The sequence below is a fragment of the Primulina eburnea genome, unplaced genomic scaffold, assembly GCF_022965805.1.
Source record: "Primulina eburnea isolate SZY01 unplaced genomic scaffold, ASM2296580v1 ctg739_ERROPOS11973397, whole genome shotgun sequence".
Lineage (NCBI taxonomy): Eukaryota > Viridiplantae > Streptophyta > Magnoliopsida > Lamiales > Gesneriaceae > Primulina > Primulina eburnea.
Window position 1 is genome coordinate 1893147 of NW_027331510.1, and position 17156 is coordinate 1910302.

At 31.7% G+C, this 17156-nt stretch overlaps 2 protein-coding genes across 4 annotated transcripts; one reads left to right on the plus strand and one right to left on the minus strand.

Annotated features, from left to right (window-relative positions):
- Positions 1 to 585: 585 nt before the first annotated feature.
- LOC140821857 (protein RMD5 homolog) lies at positions 586 to 3636 on the minus strand. 3 transcript variants are annotated; one of them, XM_073182502.1, is made up of 2 exons: positions 3509 to 3636; positions 586 to 2023 (listed from the first exon to the last, which is right to left on the minus strand). In XM_073182502.1, the coding sequence occupies exon 2, from the start codon at positions 1997 to 1999 to the stop codon at positions 839 to 841; it is 1161 nt and encodes a 386-aa protein (XP_073038603.1). In that variant the 5' UTR covers positions 2000 to 2023; positions 3509 to 3636; the 3' UTR covers positions 586 to 838. The 3 variants fall into 3 exon arrangements, with proteins under 3 accessions (XP_073038603.1, XP_073038604.1, XP_073038602.1); XM_073182503.1 differs by having other exon boundaries at positions 3514 to 3611; XM_073182501.1 differs by lacking the exon at positions 3509 to 3636 and adding an exon at positions 3048 to 3497.
- A 7633-nt stretch (positions 3637 to 11269) lies between these two features.
- On the plus strand, positions 11270 to 16204 carry LOC140821901 (phosphoenolpyruvate carboxykinase (ATP) 1-like). Its single transcript, XM_073182574.1, has 13 exons — positions 11270 to 11431; positions 11508 to 11779; positions 12587 to 12765; positions 13133 to 13286; positions 13380 to 13464; positions 13811 to 13911; positions 14164 to 14462; positions 14654 to 14827; positions 14942 to 15007; positions 15105 to 15283; positions 15364 to 15533; positions 15638 to 15806; positions 15897 to 16204. Exons 2-13 carry the CDS (start codon positions 11517 to 11519, stop codon positions 16038 to 16040), a joined length of 1983 nt encoding a protein of 660 aa, XP_073038675.1. The 5' UTR covers positions 11270 to 11431; positions 11508 to 11516; the 3' UTR covers positions 16041 to 16204.
- The last annotated feature ends 952 nt before the right edge of the window (positions 16205 to 17156 follow it).

The following is a 17156-nucleotide window of genomic DNA, read 5'->3' on the forward strand; positions in this document are numbered from 1 at the left end:
CTAGAGGAGTTGGCCACTAGATTCTAAGGAAGATGGAGTTTGGTTTTTAATAATTTCCAAATACCACAATAGAAATAATTAATTCAAGTCATTTCCAATTGGTTATACAAACTAAAAGATCATCTTCAATATATCTCAATTGTGATTTTTTTATTAGCAAATATAATCGAATCAAGATCTGTCACGATACAATGCAATACAATATAATTAAAGAGTATTTTTCTTATTATTTTTGTAGTTTAGGAAATGGGCTAACCTAGATTTAGCCGACAAATGGTCATCCCGTAATTAACAATTTGTTTGAACATTATACGTTGGGAAACTCTTGCAAAAAAAAATTGTCGGTCTTGAAGCATATAGCAAATTTATTTGGTCAAAGTTACTAGTAAATTGGTAAAGATAGAGACCAAAGCTATTCTTGTGGATAACTGCTGGGCAAGTGTTAAGAAATACAAATTATAGACTCGATTAAAAAAGAGTACCGAAATCATAAAGGAACAAAGCTATTAAGCATGATTCAAGTGAAGAAAACCAATGAGAATCAAATTCAAACACAGGATAATTACGAAGAAATATAACTGCAACTAAAACGAAGAAGTTGGGGATTAAGTTTTGAATGACGGTCATCAAACAATAGGCCAGCCATACATTACACAACAACTAAAGCAGAAATCCCATAATGACGACATCTACTATGAATAACACCAAGTTCATAATTACATGAATTTAGTTCATCAGAGAAGCATGTTCATTTTTATGTGATGAGCACGAGTTCGAAATATCGTGTAGATAAGCAAATTAAGTAATTTGAACAATCATTATACACTGTTTAACATTATCAGAGATACAACTGCCTACACTGACCTGCTTCGACTTCGGTGGGGCAATAAGGACATTTGAACGGCCTCGTGCTGTTATTTTTCGATAACTTGGTGATAGATTGTTTGCATAATACATGTCCACATGACAGCAGCATAGGAGGATTCTCGTCACTTGCTTGATCTCGACTCACAGGGCATACGAATATCGAATGGTACTGAAAGTCTCTATCCAAATCAATGGGTACAGGTAATTGTTTCATAGACTGCCATTCCTGCTTCTTGCCTGTCATTACGTTCATAAGCTTCAGAAGGGTTGGCAGCCCCTGAGCGCCAGCTGCAATTGTCACTCCCAATGGACTCTCATTCGATTGTCCCATGAGAACACAAAACTGTTGTGTGATTTCCTCAGCTAGTTTTTCCCAGTGTATGGAAGAAAGTAGTTCAGCGTACGGTGAGGAATCGAGCCTTTCAGCCCACAATAAACAAGCCATGAGCTTTTGGATTTCAGCCATATGATTGGATGCAAAAGGGGTAAAAAAGGCTCTAGCATACTTTAAAGCCTCATCTCTGCCCTTTTTCTGTAAGATTTCCACGAACTGAAGACGATAAAGTTTAAATTCTATATCAGATCCATTTTGTTGAAGAAGCTCGTGATTATTTGTCGCCCATTTCAGAGCAGGCTCCAGATTCCGATACTTCATGCCCTCCACTATTTGATACATTTCTAGAAAAGGAGATTTCTTCACAGCAGCATCAGGTTCCTTTGTCTCATTTACAAATAAATCACCAAGATCAAATTGGCCTTCCTGATAGAAGTGACTGGCAATAATTTGATTCACGGTGTGGATATCAAAATCAACATGACGATAAGCCATTGAGATGTCAGGATTGAAGGATTTCTCAAGAAGCTTGGGATACTTGCTCAAAGCAATATTCAGTTCTTTTTGTGGGCCTTCCAAATGGCTGAGTGGAGCACTTTCCTTTAACTTCATTTTTAATTCATCGAGGACTGACTTATGGTCAGTCGGAGCCGTAGAATCCTGAGCTGATTGTATTCTTGATAAAGCCTGTTCTATTTCTTGTTCGATCTGTTCAATTATTTCTTGAGATTTTGAAAATGACAATCTCTGTTTCTTTGTAACACGATCAAAAGCTTCTTTTATGGGACTCAATTCCATTTCTATTTTAAATTTGATCGACACCTACAAGAAAAAAACACATGATTCAGTAGATAACAAAAGAGGTGAGTCGTGAAATTGTTGACAACAACAAAACATGGAAATTGCCTCCTGGATTGTCTGGAGACTGGATGAGAAGGTGACAATGAACAAGATAAATAGAACTACTGATAGATGTCCAAATGATAAAAACATGAATAATTATACTATCGCAGTGCTTGTGTGAATTGTGAAGCTTAGGCCAGTGACTACACCACGAATATTAATCATCTTATTGAAGGAAAATGCTGTGTGAACTTAAAAGTAAGCCACTACAGTTCATGATTATCAAACACTATGAACATAAAGTTCCTAGATCCTGTTTAATTTCTGAGAGCCTAATTTCAGAAAACTTCATTATTCATATCAAGGAGTGATAATGGATGTGATTTAGAAAATTCAAGTATATAATATCAATGGTTTAATTCTAGGAAAAGTAAATGTTCGCTCAAGTTTTCACTACATGAACGGAGATAACTTCCCTAAGAACGGCACTGATGTGACAAGATTGGTTTTGGAAAAGCAACAACACATCAAATGGCATCATTCAGAATTGAGACACCCGCCACATAAGAATTAACAACAATCAGATCTTTAACATAGCAAGATCAACAGTATGCTACAACATACTAATTACTAAATGTAATATAAATTTCTTACTCTCTGATCATTAAATTAAATAAATAAAACTAATGAGTTTGGCAAAGGGACAGTACCAGAGTATAGTTGGTACATAGCATGATAATAACAATTCTGAACTTTGCGTTTTGAAAGATGTCTATACAAAGAGGCTTACGTATTTTTTAGTCTAAATAGGAACATATTCAATAAACAATAGGCTTGCTTCAAGGGAAACGATGCATCATCCAGAAATTCTGAAATTGAAGTCAAAGCTAATGGGATTCATAAACGATTTTCGCAACGTTTGGTCGTTAATGAGCGCAAATCACACTAAACAAATGTATAACTAATTGGCAGAAAAAAAGACTGGTAATCAAGGATAATTCACCATAAAAAATGATTCAGCGTCATCCAGGCAACCTCATATCGTTCATCAAAATACCATAAGCCTACGCTCAGATAGATTCAACGCAAAAGCATCAACAAAGTAGAAAGTAAACCAACAAAGGAGCAAAGAGTATCCAACTGCCAACATACAGCCAATAGAGAATCATAAATAGCCATTTTCAGCAATAACGTAGTAACAGGTGGCTAAAATTTCAGAGCGTATAATAATCGTAATTGAACTCAAACTCATCAAAAAATTCCAATTATTTGACAGCTGCCATTGAAGATTAAGCCATGACGAATAATCGATTCAAATTAACCCAAAAAAAAAAAGGAACAATCACTAAACAGAAACGAGTGAAATAGACAAAAATTATGCAGATCAAAAGACTAATTACTAAAAATAACGATTAATCGAATAAATAATCCGCGAATTGCGAAGCAGGGAGGAGGAGTTATCACCTCACCGGAAAGCAACAGAAGCGTGCGGGGAGAGAATTGCAATGATTTTTAAATGGAGGGGTAGTTAGGGGAAAATCTCGGCTATAATCAATTGGGCTGGGCCGCTAATGTTTTTATAATCAATGTTTGTTGGGCCCTTCTGATTTTTGAAGAACATGGAAACTCTGGAATAAGCCTGAGAACCATTTTATAGATATAACAACGATGAGTGAAATAACATGAAGAAAAAATGATAATTATGTTTTAATAATTGACATGGAATTTGAGATGATTATATCGATTATAAAGATTTTTTTTACTGAAATTTTTATAGAAAAAATGAAAATTAACAAATTGAGTAATCTTATTATTTCAAAAAGTTATTGTAGTGTGACAAAATTTCACCATTGGATTTCAGGAGTTTGAGGATCGTTCTCTCCCGAATGATATTTTCTCCCTATCACCTTACTGCACCACGAGGAAAAATAAAATAAAATTATCAAAAGTGATTATTTGTTTCTTAAAAAAAACATTACAAAAATATAAAATAAAAATAAATAAAGAACCATATATATCATCTCAGATTAGATTGTATCACCAGTTACAAAGCTAGAATTTTCTGGTCATATAAATAAAACTAAACTTTCAAAACTTTAGTCATGAATCAATAATCTATTTCGTGTATACATGATCCAAAAATAATATAAAACAATCAAGTATTAATTAGAAGACGACATTCGACACCCACCTATTTGTTCTAATCCATCTTTTTATCATCCCCTCCTTACAACGTAGAGATATATTTTTTTTTTTGTGCATCTTTGGTTGGGAAAAATAACAAACGGACGAGGATGTGTTTGTCGGGAAGGATTTCGTGTAAAATGGTGTTGTCCTTTAGAATTCAAATTTGCAGTGTGTTCCCGTTTTATGGCAACTTAAAAACACATAGAAAGTCGTGTAACTCTCTTTTGTCGCAAATCAATATCAATAGACGAGTCGATCCGATCTATATTTATCATGAAAAAATAATATTTTTAGTCTTTCTGACTTTGTTCGAATCAGATATTCGTATCACAAAATCGACATATGAGACAGTTTCACAAGAATTTTTTTTTTGGAAGTTAGATGACACTAAACGATTACTATGTAACAAAGAACAAACTTTTGTGAGACAATCTCATGTGTCGTATTTTGTGAGACATATATCTTATTTGGGTAATCGATGAAAAAATATTACTTTTTATGCTAAGAGTATTATTTTTTATTGTGAATATCGGTAGGTTTGACCCGTCTCACAGATAAAAATTCGCGAGACCATCTCACGAAAAACCTACTCACGTAACAATGACACTTGCCAAGAAAACACTTCATTCCATATATATTCTCAAATGATAAACCACTCTAAGCACGGCATGTTTTTGGTAATGACCTTTTTATTCTTCGATTTGTTTGAATTTTCGGGATTGATAAAAACAAAAGGTTGAAAATAAACCTCTCAATATCAATGACGTAAATTTTAATAACAAAATCTATATATATATAAAAACAGAATTTTTGCAAAAAATAGTAGTTTCCCGTCAAAATGTCATTTCTAAAAAAGGAAAGATATAAATACAATGAATCTTGAAATAGGTGTACTGTAATAAATGATAATTTTAATTATTGTTTGCATTGATTACATCAATTCTTTTATTAATTCAAATTTGAATTTTATTATTTTTATATCAATTTGAATGTAATTTATAAATTATATGTTTTTTTATTTAAATCTATATATAAGCAGAGTTTTTGCAAAAAATAATAATTTTCCGTCAAAATGTCATATATATATATACTGCAATAAATGATCACTTCAATTATTGTTTGCATTGATTATATCAATTCATTTAATTCAAATTTGAATTTAATTCATTTTTATATTAATTCAAATATAATTTATGTATTATATGTTTTTTATTCAAATTGAAACTAAACTCTATTGAAAACATAAAATACATTAAATTTTTGCATTGATTATATCAATCAATTTAATTAAAAATATATAAATAAATTTAAAATACAAATGATTGCAATGTTCAGTATCACTCATTATGTAAATCATTCAAAAATACATTTTGCTATTTTAAGTAATTTTCTGTCCAAATTACTTACTAAAAAAGAAATATAATATTAAATTTTTTCTAAAAATAAAATTGGTCGATTGTTAAAAGTTATCACTACAACAAGGTTTTTCAATGAACATTAAATTATCATTTAATAATCATAATTTTTTGATCTCAAATGCATATTATTTCGAAATTACCTTAATTTGAGAGAATTAATGCATTGTAATTTTCTTCCAAAACCATACGTATATGGTATATTTTGAATTGTCTTTTTACCATAAGTATATTATATATTTTGAATTGTCTTTTTAAAAATTCAAATAAAATAGCACAAGAGAATTAAAATAGATAGATTTAAAAGAGTTTCAAATGGACATTAAATTACTCTCAATAAACATGTATATCACCCTCAATAATCAGAAATGTTTGACACCCAGTGCATGCAATTTGAGATTTTCATAATTTGATAGAGTTAATGTATGGTATAATTCTGTCAAAAGCATCCAATGTATAATTTTTGTCCCTTGGGATGTCTTATTTGAATTTTAAACTATAAGTAATATAATATTGCATATTATATTAAAAACCAATTTTGTTCTATTTATCTTACTAAATTTATCTAATCCAAAATTGAATTCTGAAATGACTCCTCTTTTCAACACCATATATGAGTTGAATCCTTCCAAGATGTAATGTTCGTTTAAATTTAGATTTGTTCGTTGTTATGAACTACTTACATATGAAAACAGCGAGAACAACGAGACATTAAATTTGAAATATGTCTTTCATTATCTAGGAGTAAAAAATATTATTTTTCTATTTGTACAAAATTTTAATTATTACGTATTACTAATGTGATAATTTTCTTTTATGCTACAAAGTCACGGATACATGATAGTATAAAATGCTCCGTAATTGAAATGATTAAACGAATTCCAAAGAAAGTACGCATCTTATTAGAAGACATCTTATAAAATTTATTGACATTGTTTTGGAAAACACATAGTAAATGTTAATAAAATAACTTTTCTGATTTATAGATAATTTACTTATGATCACATGTTTCATTTTTCTTTCAAAATAATAGGTTGTTGTGTATATTATGAAGATATTTTGTAGATAAAATCACAACCCATTTGGATAAAGATATTGATGAAACAATTATTGTTATCATTCAAATGTGTCAAACACGTGTCATGTCACAAAATTGTTTGTGAATGTGGATTTAGACGAAATTATTGAATTTTTAAAAAAGTTCTCATTAATTTTATTGAATGTGATTTAAAAATATTTATTTTATCACATATTAAAAAAAATCATATAGCTTCTCGAAAATTAAAGAATTAAATATGTATTAAGGTTGATGTTCGACATCAATACACTAAACACGATAAGAATCGTGTCATTGCCTTAGACTAACATAATCTAAAATTTTGATATATGATAGTGATCATTAGTCAAAAAAATTAATCGACATGCGTTATATTTAAGAAAGTTTTTTTAAATTAGCGAAAAATAGTTTTTATTTTTAATTTTTTAAATTATATTATTTTTTCAATTTAAATATTTATTCATTTTTCACTAATTTTTAATAATAGCATGCCGTGCATCGCACGGGTTAAATACTAGTAGATTATAGTAACATAGTATTAGAGGAATAAATAGGAATTCAATTTTTATGTTTATAATCTAAAAAAGCAACCCCATTTGATATTATAGCAAGCATACAAGCGAAGTAGGTTCCACGGAACTTGGAAATTGGGAGATAGTCATTCCAAATTAAAAGCAATAATTTCCAATTAATTGTTTCTACGCAAGAATAACTGCACCAGAACGGCCCTCCCCCAAACATGACAAATCTGAGCCATCCCTTTTCCATCACATTACGTTCAATAATATCTCAATCTCATGCCCCATTTCCCTTATAATATGTAAAGATCTTGAACATACCATCTTCGAACTAATTACATAATCGCGAGTTTATCAGAAGTGACATGGTTGAAATTATAAATCATTGTCTCAAAAATGAATTTTAAAATCGTGTTCGTGTGTGAGATTTTGATTCATTGTATAAATTTAGAACACACACACATAAATATAATTCGGTCATATGAAATAAAAGTTAGGAATAATTATAGCTTGATCTTGTTGAAATTTAGAAAGTAATCTATGTGAAACTATATAATGTTATTTATTGAAAAAAAAATACACAAAACCATTGATCAAGAAAATATATGTTTGAAGAAACATGAACTAATGAAGTGCTCCCGAAAAAGGATGTGTTACAAGATGATTGTATGGATTAATCCGTCAGAAGTGGGACAAAACCTATATGGCCCAACTCATTTATTCTATTTTCAATCAAGCACCGATATGCAGTTGAGAATTAGTAATTTCATTAAGGCAAAAACCTGTGTAAGACGCTCTCACGGATCGTTCATCTATTGAAAAATATTACTTTTTATGTTAAGAGTATTACTTTTTATTGTAAATATCGGTAGGATTGACATGTTTCACATATAAATATTCGTGAGACCGTCTCACAAGAGACTCACTCTTTCATTAAATAATAACATATTACATGAACTAGACTAAGAAAATCAACCCCCTTTAATCATGACAAAGAGTTGCTTGACAAAAGGCAATATGCGTTTTTACTCTTCAAAAAGTTCGGTCTTGCGATTTTTCATACCCAAAATAACCACCATCAGGTGAAAATCTACCAATTTCCCCCCAAATTACTCATATCATTTAATTAGGTAATTATCGGGTCTAATAAAAAGATAGAAAAACATATTCTCAAATTAAGAATTTGTTTTTCTGTGAATTTTCAGATTAAATATTTTTATCAAGTATGTTATCGCTCGATGACAATTTTGAAAATACAATTAAATGTAATGGAGACCAAGTGTAATCGCACATCTAAATTCTGTCTCTCACTAATTTTTTATTGTGTGTAAGCTCGAATTTAGTTTATTTTTTAGTCAATTATCAAAGCATGTTCTTGAAATTTCTAGATAAAATTTTATTATTTTAGTTATGATTCTCAATATAATTTTAAATAAACATTATATATGAAAATGATATTCGTACATGCGACAATCAACAGTGCGACAATCACCCAGAAAATTAGTTTACGTTTTTCACGCGACATTTGACCCAAGTCAATTTACGGATTCTGTAAAATTTAGCGACCCTACCAACTCCAATAGTAAAAATGTAACTATTTTTATCTTTCTTTTTTCTCATTTTACACAGCCGTTTGGTATAAATATTTGTTGAGAGAGTCTGTTAAAAATGACTAAAGAAATAGACACCTATATTTTTATTGTATTCACAATAATATGTTTGAGTTTAGGAACTATATAATTCAAACTTTTAGTTAATGATGACTGGTTAGTCTAAAATGGATTTAGTCAAGGTTATATTAACTTATAGAAGACATTGGATCAATATATTCCCATGCACATTAAAAACTTCCATCAACCCGACTCCTAAATCTTCAACAATATTTATTAGACATCCATGATTTTCACACAAAGTAATAATAAATTTTCTTTATTAATCGGTCGGTTTTTTTTATTACTCACAAATTATTTTTTTTAAAAAAATCATTTTCTTCTCTGTTGAGTGCTGATGAAGACAACAGCGCAACAAGCCATCACGGCGTAATTGTACTATTCTTCCTCAAATGGAAAGCAGCTAATTAATTTATTCTTCGGATTTTAGTATTGTATATCCTTTAATTTTCGGTGAAGGATAAATCATTTGAAAGCTTTTTGGCCGAAAAAATTACTATTTGGAATGTTTCTTTTATAAAATAAATGAGAGAAATGAGTTGGATAGAGAAATTTCATTGCAATACAATAAAAATGAGAGAAGTTAAAGATGTTACTTTTATTTTAAATGTTCGATTTCTAAAATAATCGGATTGAATAAATTTAGAGTGAGTCGCATGTGAGATCGTTTCATAGATCTTAATCTGTGAGACGGGTCAACCCTACCTATATTCACAATAAAAAGTAATACTCTTGGTATAAAAAATAATATTTTTTCATGAACAACCCAAACAAGAGATCCGTCTAATAAATATGACCTGCGAGACCGTCTCACACAAGTTTTCGACATAAATTAATAGGCGAACGGACTCAACATCAACATTGTATAAAATATTTTTGAAAAAATCTAGAAAATATTAAAAAAAATCGAGAGAAATTTGGTAATTATGCTTAAATGTGTAAAAACTATTTTTAAAAATTTCTAGTTATTGCCAAATTAACACCCAAAAAATGTTATCTTGTTTCGTTTGTCAAAGATACTTACATATACAAACACGGAAAACACGAATTTTCAACACACACTATTGCTCAATAAAATTTTACGTCATATAATTTTTATTATATTAAATAAAATATAATTTTTTTTTCATATAATATTAAATTCGATTTTTTTAAAGAGTTTGTGGTCGTGGATGTTTAGATTCCGAATTGTCAAAGGTTGTCCTTATTGTGATAGAGATTTGAAAGGATAACAACGCTTAAACATCGGAAGAATCCAGCTGAAAATCCGTGACGTGGCGCTGTATTTCGGCGCCATTTTCCTTGGATTCGCTCGAACAATAAACGGCAGTGGACCTTATGACAATATCTAAATAATAAGAATTATTCTTACCTCAAATAATAATAAACAATAACAATTATGAATTAAAGATAATGACGTATATGTTAAATCAGAAAATGATTGTTTAAATTTATATATATATTTCTCGAATCTCAGTAATTCAGTTATCCTATATGTTAAATCAGAAGATGCTTACTTAAATTTATATATATATTTCTCGAATCTCAGTAATTCAATTATACTAACACACTAATTATATAACTTTTTATCTTATGATAATCACTTGATCGTAACATACTAATTATTTGTGAATAGTTTAAATGAGAACCAAAGGAAGAAAATATAATTGAATTATTTTATAATAACTATTTAAATTAAAAAATCATTTTCAATCTATGATTTGTCTAAAAATCCTCACATAAGTGATTTTAGTCTTTTTTTTTTGAAATAAAGTGATTTTAGTTAGTTTGTTATTTTTCAATTAAATCTATCTACATATTATTTAGATCTTATCTGTTACTTTTAATTAGTTAATATTAATATTATAATTAATTAATAAACTATTATTTTATAAATAAAATTATGCCTATAGTCAATTTAATTAGGTTGATGAGATTCTATAAACTAATAATAGAGTGAATATTTGAGTAAGAGTGAGATAATATTGAATAAATAATAATATCTTTGGTGGATTGATTAAATGTGATATAAAATGATAAATTACAATTTTGTTATTTTCATTAAAATATAAATAAAAAATATAAAAATAATATTACAATTTTATTTCATTTATTTGATTGATACAAGATAAATCATTATGATTGGATTGATGTTGAACAAACAATCAATATACAAAATTTCAAATAAATATTTGGTTGTATTTAATTATTAATCATTTCAAATAAACCAAACACAACTTTAAAATGCAATAAAATATTAAATATATTCCTGCACCCGGAGTACTGAAAATCTGCCCAAAAAAATATCGTATTTAGTGACCAATTAAAAGGCATGGTTAGAACTTGACTAGATAGGGTTGAAACTAACCATGGTTAGTCTCTCTCGGTTTAACATCGAGGATATAAATCGGACCCATTGACGCACAATTTCCTCATCACCTTCTCCAAAACTTGCCTGTGTAATGGTCGAGCAATAAATTTCATCTTCCTTTTTGCATTAGCTTCCAAAATCAGTTTCCTCGAAATCCTGCAGTTGAAAGGTATATTGATATCTTTTTAACATTTTTTCTTTTCAAAATTAATGTTTCACATCCGATATACTAACTGTTAATGCAGCGAGAATCAATGGCGGCGAACGGTCCAGGACGTGTGACTTTGAGCAAAGGCAGCGCCGGCCGGAACGGGCTGCCGAAGATTCATACGGAGAAGAGAGCCGAGGGTATATGCCATGACGATAGTACGACGCCGGTGAAGGCTCAGACGATCGACGAACTTCATTCTCTTCAGAGAAAGAAATCGGCTCCGACCACTCCTATCTATGTCGGGGCTCAAGCACCATTTACTCCGACGGAAGAGGAACGCCGCAAGCAGCAACTCCAGTCAATCAGGTACAATTGAGTTGACAAATTTAATGACTTATTTTTCTCCCGATCTTTTTCTTTATGCTGATCCTCCATCGAGGTGAGAAAATTTGTTGCGACTATTAAGATCAAAATAAATAAATATTCGCGTTGCCAAAATTTTGAAATGATCATTTGGTATGGAGATTATTTGGGTTAATGTTAATTTTAAATTTCTCCGTTATTATGTCCAATCGATTATGTTATGTCTTTTCATATGAACTCTTTACCTACGTTAATGCCTGACACGAATATCCAGTTTCCATACCGCTAGTGGATCGGGTGTCAGTGCATTGAAATTATATATAAATTAAGAATAAGGAACCGCTAAAATATTTTCCTTTATTTAGTTTTCTCAGAAACTGTTGATATGCAAGTCCCAGAAAATGGAAAAATAAAATAAAATCGATATGCATAATTGGATTTTCACTTAAAAAAAATTGAGTATGTTTCTGGTGTTAGTAGTTCAGACATCATATCTGTTGTCATATGTTCTATGTATTTGTTTGAATGGCACGTTCTACGAATTTTTTTGTTCAACTCCACTGCTATTGTTACATTTTGAGAAAAAAATTAACTCTAAAATAAAAAGGGGATAGAAGTTGCAAATTGGAGAAGTCAACATCTTTTTAAATTCAAGTTGTAGCTCGAGAAAGTCAGCAAATCTTTATTTTAACGTTTTTATATGTAGTGCCAAGGTAATATTTTATTTTGTTCATCTTAAATCAACTTTGTATCCGTTACCAAAGTCAAGAAAATCATGAAATAGCTTGATTGTTGGTTTATTGTAAACAGTTCTTCGTTAGCATCGCTGACGAGAGAGACTGGACCGAAGGTGGTGAAAGGAGATCCTGCTAGGCAATCGGAGACCCCACGCGTTTCTCATGTGAGCCAACCCGATTTTACCCCCAGCATTGACGTCAGTGACAGCTCTCTGAAATTCACTCATGTCCTCTACAACCTTTCTCCTGGAGGTAATATCACTTAAAAATATGGGGCATTTGGTCCTGTTTTCAATTGCTTGCGAGACGAAAGTTTTGGGAAATAGTCTTTGAAAGGATTTTCGAAAGAGTGTTGTATAAAATTTTGGAAGATTGATGTGGTGCTTAACTATTCAAAAGTTCATTTGCAATAGTTTTGAAATTGAGTATTTGTTTTTGTTTTTAGAAAGAAAAATAGTGTTGAAATGTTAAAAAGTGAAAATGAGTTTGTGAGGGTGGAAGTCGATCGACTTTTAGAAAACAGAGGTTTTACATAACTCATAGGTATTGGGGGTATCCAAGTTTGATTAATTTACTTTTCGAATTTGTGTGATTAACCTTGTTGCTTGTTTAAACGCAGAGCTATATGAACAAGCCATAAAATATGAGAAGGGGTCTTTCATTACAGCTAGTGGTGCTTTGGCAACCCTTTCCGGGGCTAAGACCGGCCGCTCTCCCAAGGACAAACGTGTCGTCAGGGATGAGACTACCGAGGATGTTCTTTGGTGGGGAAAGTACGTACCTCTCGCTTTTAACCAGAAAATTACGTGGTTTTTGTCCAGTTAATGTTTTGCTATTGCTGATCACGTTATCTGCGTTGTGTTCAGGGGATCACCGAACATTGAAATGGACGAGCACACATTCTTGGTTAACAGAGAAAGAGCTGTAGATTACTTGAATTCTCTGGAAAAGGTGAAATTATAGTGGTTAATCTAGTCGTAGTGTATTGTCAGTGCACGATTTCTTGATGACATGTTTCTAACGTAGATAAGGCGCGGTCTCTTTGGAGTAGGGCCCTCCAAAGATTTTGGTTAAAATGATATTTTCTCAACTTTACAAATAATCAATATTCAGCCATAAGGAATAGTAACAATCTTCCCCTCTACCACTAGAAGAAATAGGAAGATGGAGAGAGGGTACTTTTTCTGTTCAAATTAATTTTATATACATGTTAATGAAGCGAAAAGCATTAAGCGTGGAAAAGAATGATTGCCTTTCTCTTGTGATATTTAACTTCTTAGGTATAATTGATTTTCAGGTCTTTATCAATGATCAATTCCTAAATTGGGATCCCGAAAACCGCATCAAAGTCAGGATAGTTTCAGCCAGGGCTTATCATTCCTTGTTCATGCATAACATGTAAGTAATGCAATTTGATATTTAACAGTTTACGTGCGGTTCTTGTTTGCAGTTCTATGTGCCAGTAATCCGTACCAGATAAGTTATTTTTGTTGTTGGCAAATATGATTCGTCAAACTGATAAGTGTAGTCCTTGATAATGTTACTTGGAAGAATTAAGATAGTTGCATAGGAGTTGGGACTATAGAAAGGTGCCACAATAAAAATGGTATATTAGTTATTTGTACGTGTGGATAACTGGGTGGGTGACAGGTGTATCCGACCCACTCCTGAAGAGCTGGAGGATTTCGGTAATCCGGACTTCACTATTTACAATGCCGGACAGTTCCCTTGTAATCGTTATACACACTACATGACATCTTCTACTAGCATAGATTTAAACCTTGGTAGAAGGGAAATGGTCATCCTCGGCACCCAGTACGCCGGGGAAATGAAGAAAGGTCTATTCAGTGTGATGCACTATCTCATGCCCATGCGTCAAATCCTCTCCCTACATTCTGGCTGCAATATGGGCAAAGATGGAGATGTTGCCCTCTTCTTTGGCTTGTCAGGTAAAGCATCACAGGATAACCATTCCGACGAGGGGCTATCCCCCGACAATCGATATGTGCCCTCTCACCTTACTCCGTGCTTTAGTTTTTCTAACATGAAATTGATGGATATGCTTTGCTTAAGAATCCATCAGCATTTATTGATTCCCAACTGCATATTTCCTTTTTCTTTCCCCTATGGGATATATTAGGCACCGGAAAAACTACGCTGTCAACTGATCACAATCGATACTTAATTGGAGATGATGAACACTGCTGGAGTGATAACGGGGTATCAAATATTGAAGGTGGCTGCTATGCAAAGTGCATTGATCTGTCAAAAGACAAGGAACCTGATATTTGGAATGCAATCAGATTTGGAACTGGTACTATCCCATTTCTTCATTCCACATTCAACATTTACCGTTCAAAAAATTGGAATGATACAGCATTAAACAGAGATGGCTTGTTTATCTAAATCATCTTTTTGTAAATGTCAGTACTGGAGAATGTGGTATTTGATGAGCATACGAGAGAAGTGGATTATAGTGACAAATCTGTGACAGGTTGGTTATTCATTGGTTTTTTTTATGCATTCACAGAATGGTCGGTCTCTCTTATTACGTGATATTCGTCTAAACTTTTTTCCTTCCCTCGCCGCAGAAAACACTCGGGCAGCATATCCAATTGAATATATTCCAAATGCCAAAATCCCATGTGTTGCCTCACATCCTAAGAACGTCATTCTCCTTGCATGTGATGCATTTGGCGTGCTCCCACCTGTGAGCAAGCTAAGTCTTGCACAGACTATGTACCATTTCATCAGTGGATACACTGCTCTGGTACAAAGTCCATCATCAAACTAATTCGCTTTTTTTTAGTTAGCTACGTGAAATATGAAGAGAATCAAATTTGAATGCAGGTTGCTGGGACAGAAGAGGGAGTCAAGGAGCCACAAGCGACATTCTCAGCTTGCTTCGGGGCTGCGTTTATCATGTTGCATCCCACAAAATATGCAGCCCTGCTTGCTTCAAAGATGCAGAAGCATGGTGCAACAGGGTGGCTTGTTAATACCGGCTGGTCCGGTGGAAGGTATTAAAACCCATACCACTGGATTCTTTCGGCCGAAATTGACCAATATTGACCAATATCACGATTCGAATTTCGATTAATGAATGCTATCCTCCTTTGTTTAGTTATGGTTCCGGGAGTCGTATCAAGTTAGCATACACTCGAAAAATCATCGATGCCATACACTCCGGCAGCCTGTTGAATGCAAATTACAAGAAGACAGAAGTGTTTGGGCTAGACATCCCAACTGAAATCGAGGGCGTGCCTTCGGAAATCTTGGAACCGATGAATACTGTATGTTTCCAAACATTGCCTTGTTTCCTTCCTGCTTATGCATTCGTGTTAGATATAATTTTACAATTGCAATGTATTTTGTGGATGCAGTGGGCAGATAAGAATGCTTACAAGGAAACACTGCTCAAGTTGGGTGGACTATTCACAAACAACTTCCAAGTGTTTGTGAATCACAAGATCGGAAAAGATGGGAAACTGACTGATGAGATTCTTGCTGCTGGCCCTGTCTTATGATCTTGTCTTCAAGAAATGGAAATACACGTGTTTAATCATCAGCTTTATAATTTATATTCTATGTAATTCTCTTTAAGCGAACCTCTTTTTATTATATTGAAATCAATACACAATGTGTCCTGGGGTTTATAAGTAATTAATGAAGTTTTCCGCGACGTAAAATATTTTGCCTTGCCGCAAAGTGATTTTAGTTTGGCGTTGAAATACTTCAATTATCACTCTGAGTTGGAGTTTCGGGGAATTTATTTTTGATCTTCAATCTCGAAACAGTGAAAACTAGATACTCGAACGAATTTAGAAATACACTGCTCAAAATCATTTGATGGGGGACAATTTAATTTTCTTGGCGACCTTTCACACGTGTAGTTTGACTGAATTTTCGAAACATCTGTTTTACATGTACATGGATATTTATATAATATAAAAAATTCAATACAAAAATTCTATTTGGCAAAATTTCATTATATATCGTATACAAAATCTCGTGATATAACAATAAAATCTCGCGATATAATAGTTGTAAATATCGATGTAATGATATATTGGTTGTATTTTTAACTATTAGTCTCTGTCATAGTACATATCTTTTATTTTTTATTTTTTGAAATAAACCATGAGTGCAGTTGACAAAGTCACATTTTTACAGCACATTGAATAAAACGTGACTTTTACGCAACCCTAAACACGCGTTGGATACCTTCCACTTGAACCAAAAGCTTGTTAAATTTTTGAATCAAATCAGCCTCCACAAAAGTGTCACCCAATAATTAAAAGTGCTAACATATCCTTTAATAAGATCAAATATTTTTTTATTCACTCCTCAATAAATAAAAGTCCCTTTTCTTAAAACTCCTCTATAAAATACTTTTAAATTTTTATGAAATATAAACATTTTATATGTTTTTTTAAATTATTTGTATAAAAATATATGTTGTTATATGTATAATTGTAATTTTCGTTATTTTTACAGGTTCAGTAAAATAATAATTAATTTGGCTTCAAAAATGATATTTTGGAAGTTCACTAATTTTAGATTAAATTAGAGAGAAAGGGTTTATATATATATATATATATATATATATATATATATAAATTTTAAACATGATTTTTTATATA

Coding starts and splice junctions, on each gene's coding strand:
- LOC140821901 (XM_073182574.1), top strand. CDS start 11,517: ATGGCGGCGAACGGTCCAGGACGTGTGACTTTGAGCAAAGGCAGCGCC. Junction 12,766..13,132: donor CTACAACCTTTCTCCTGGAG/GTAATATCACTT, acceptor GTTTAAACGCAG/AGCTATATGAACAAGCCATA. Junction 13,287..13,379: donor GATGTTCTTTGGTGGGGAAA/GTACGTACCTCT, acceptor CGTTGTGTTCAG/GGGATCACCGAACATTGAAA.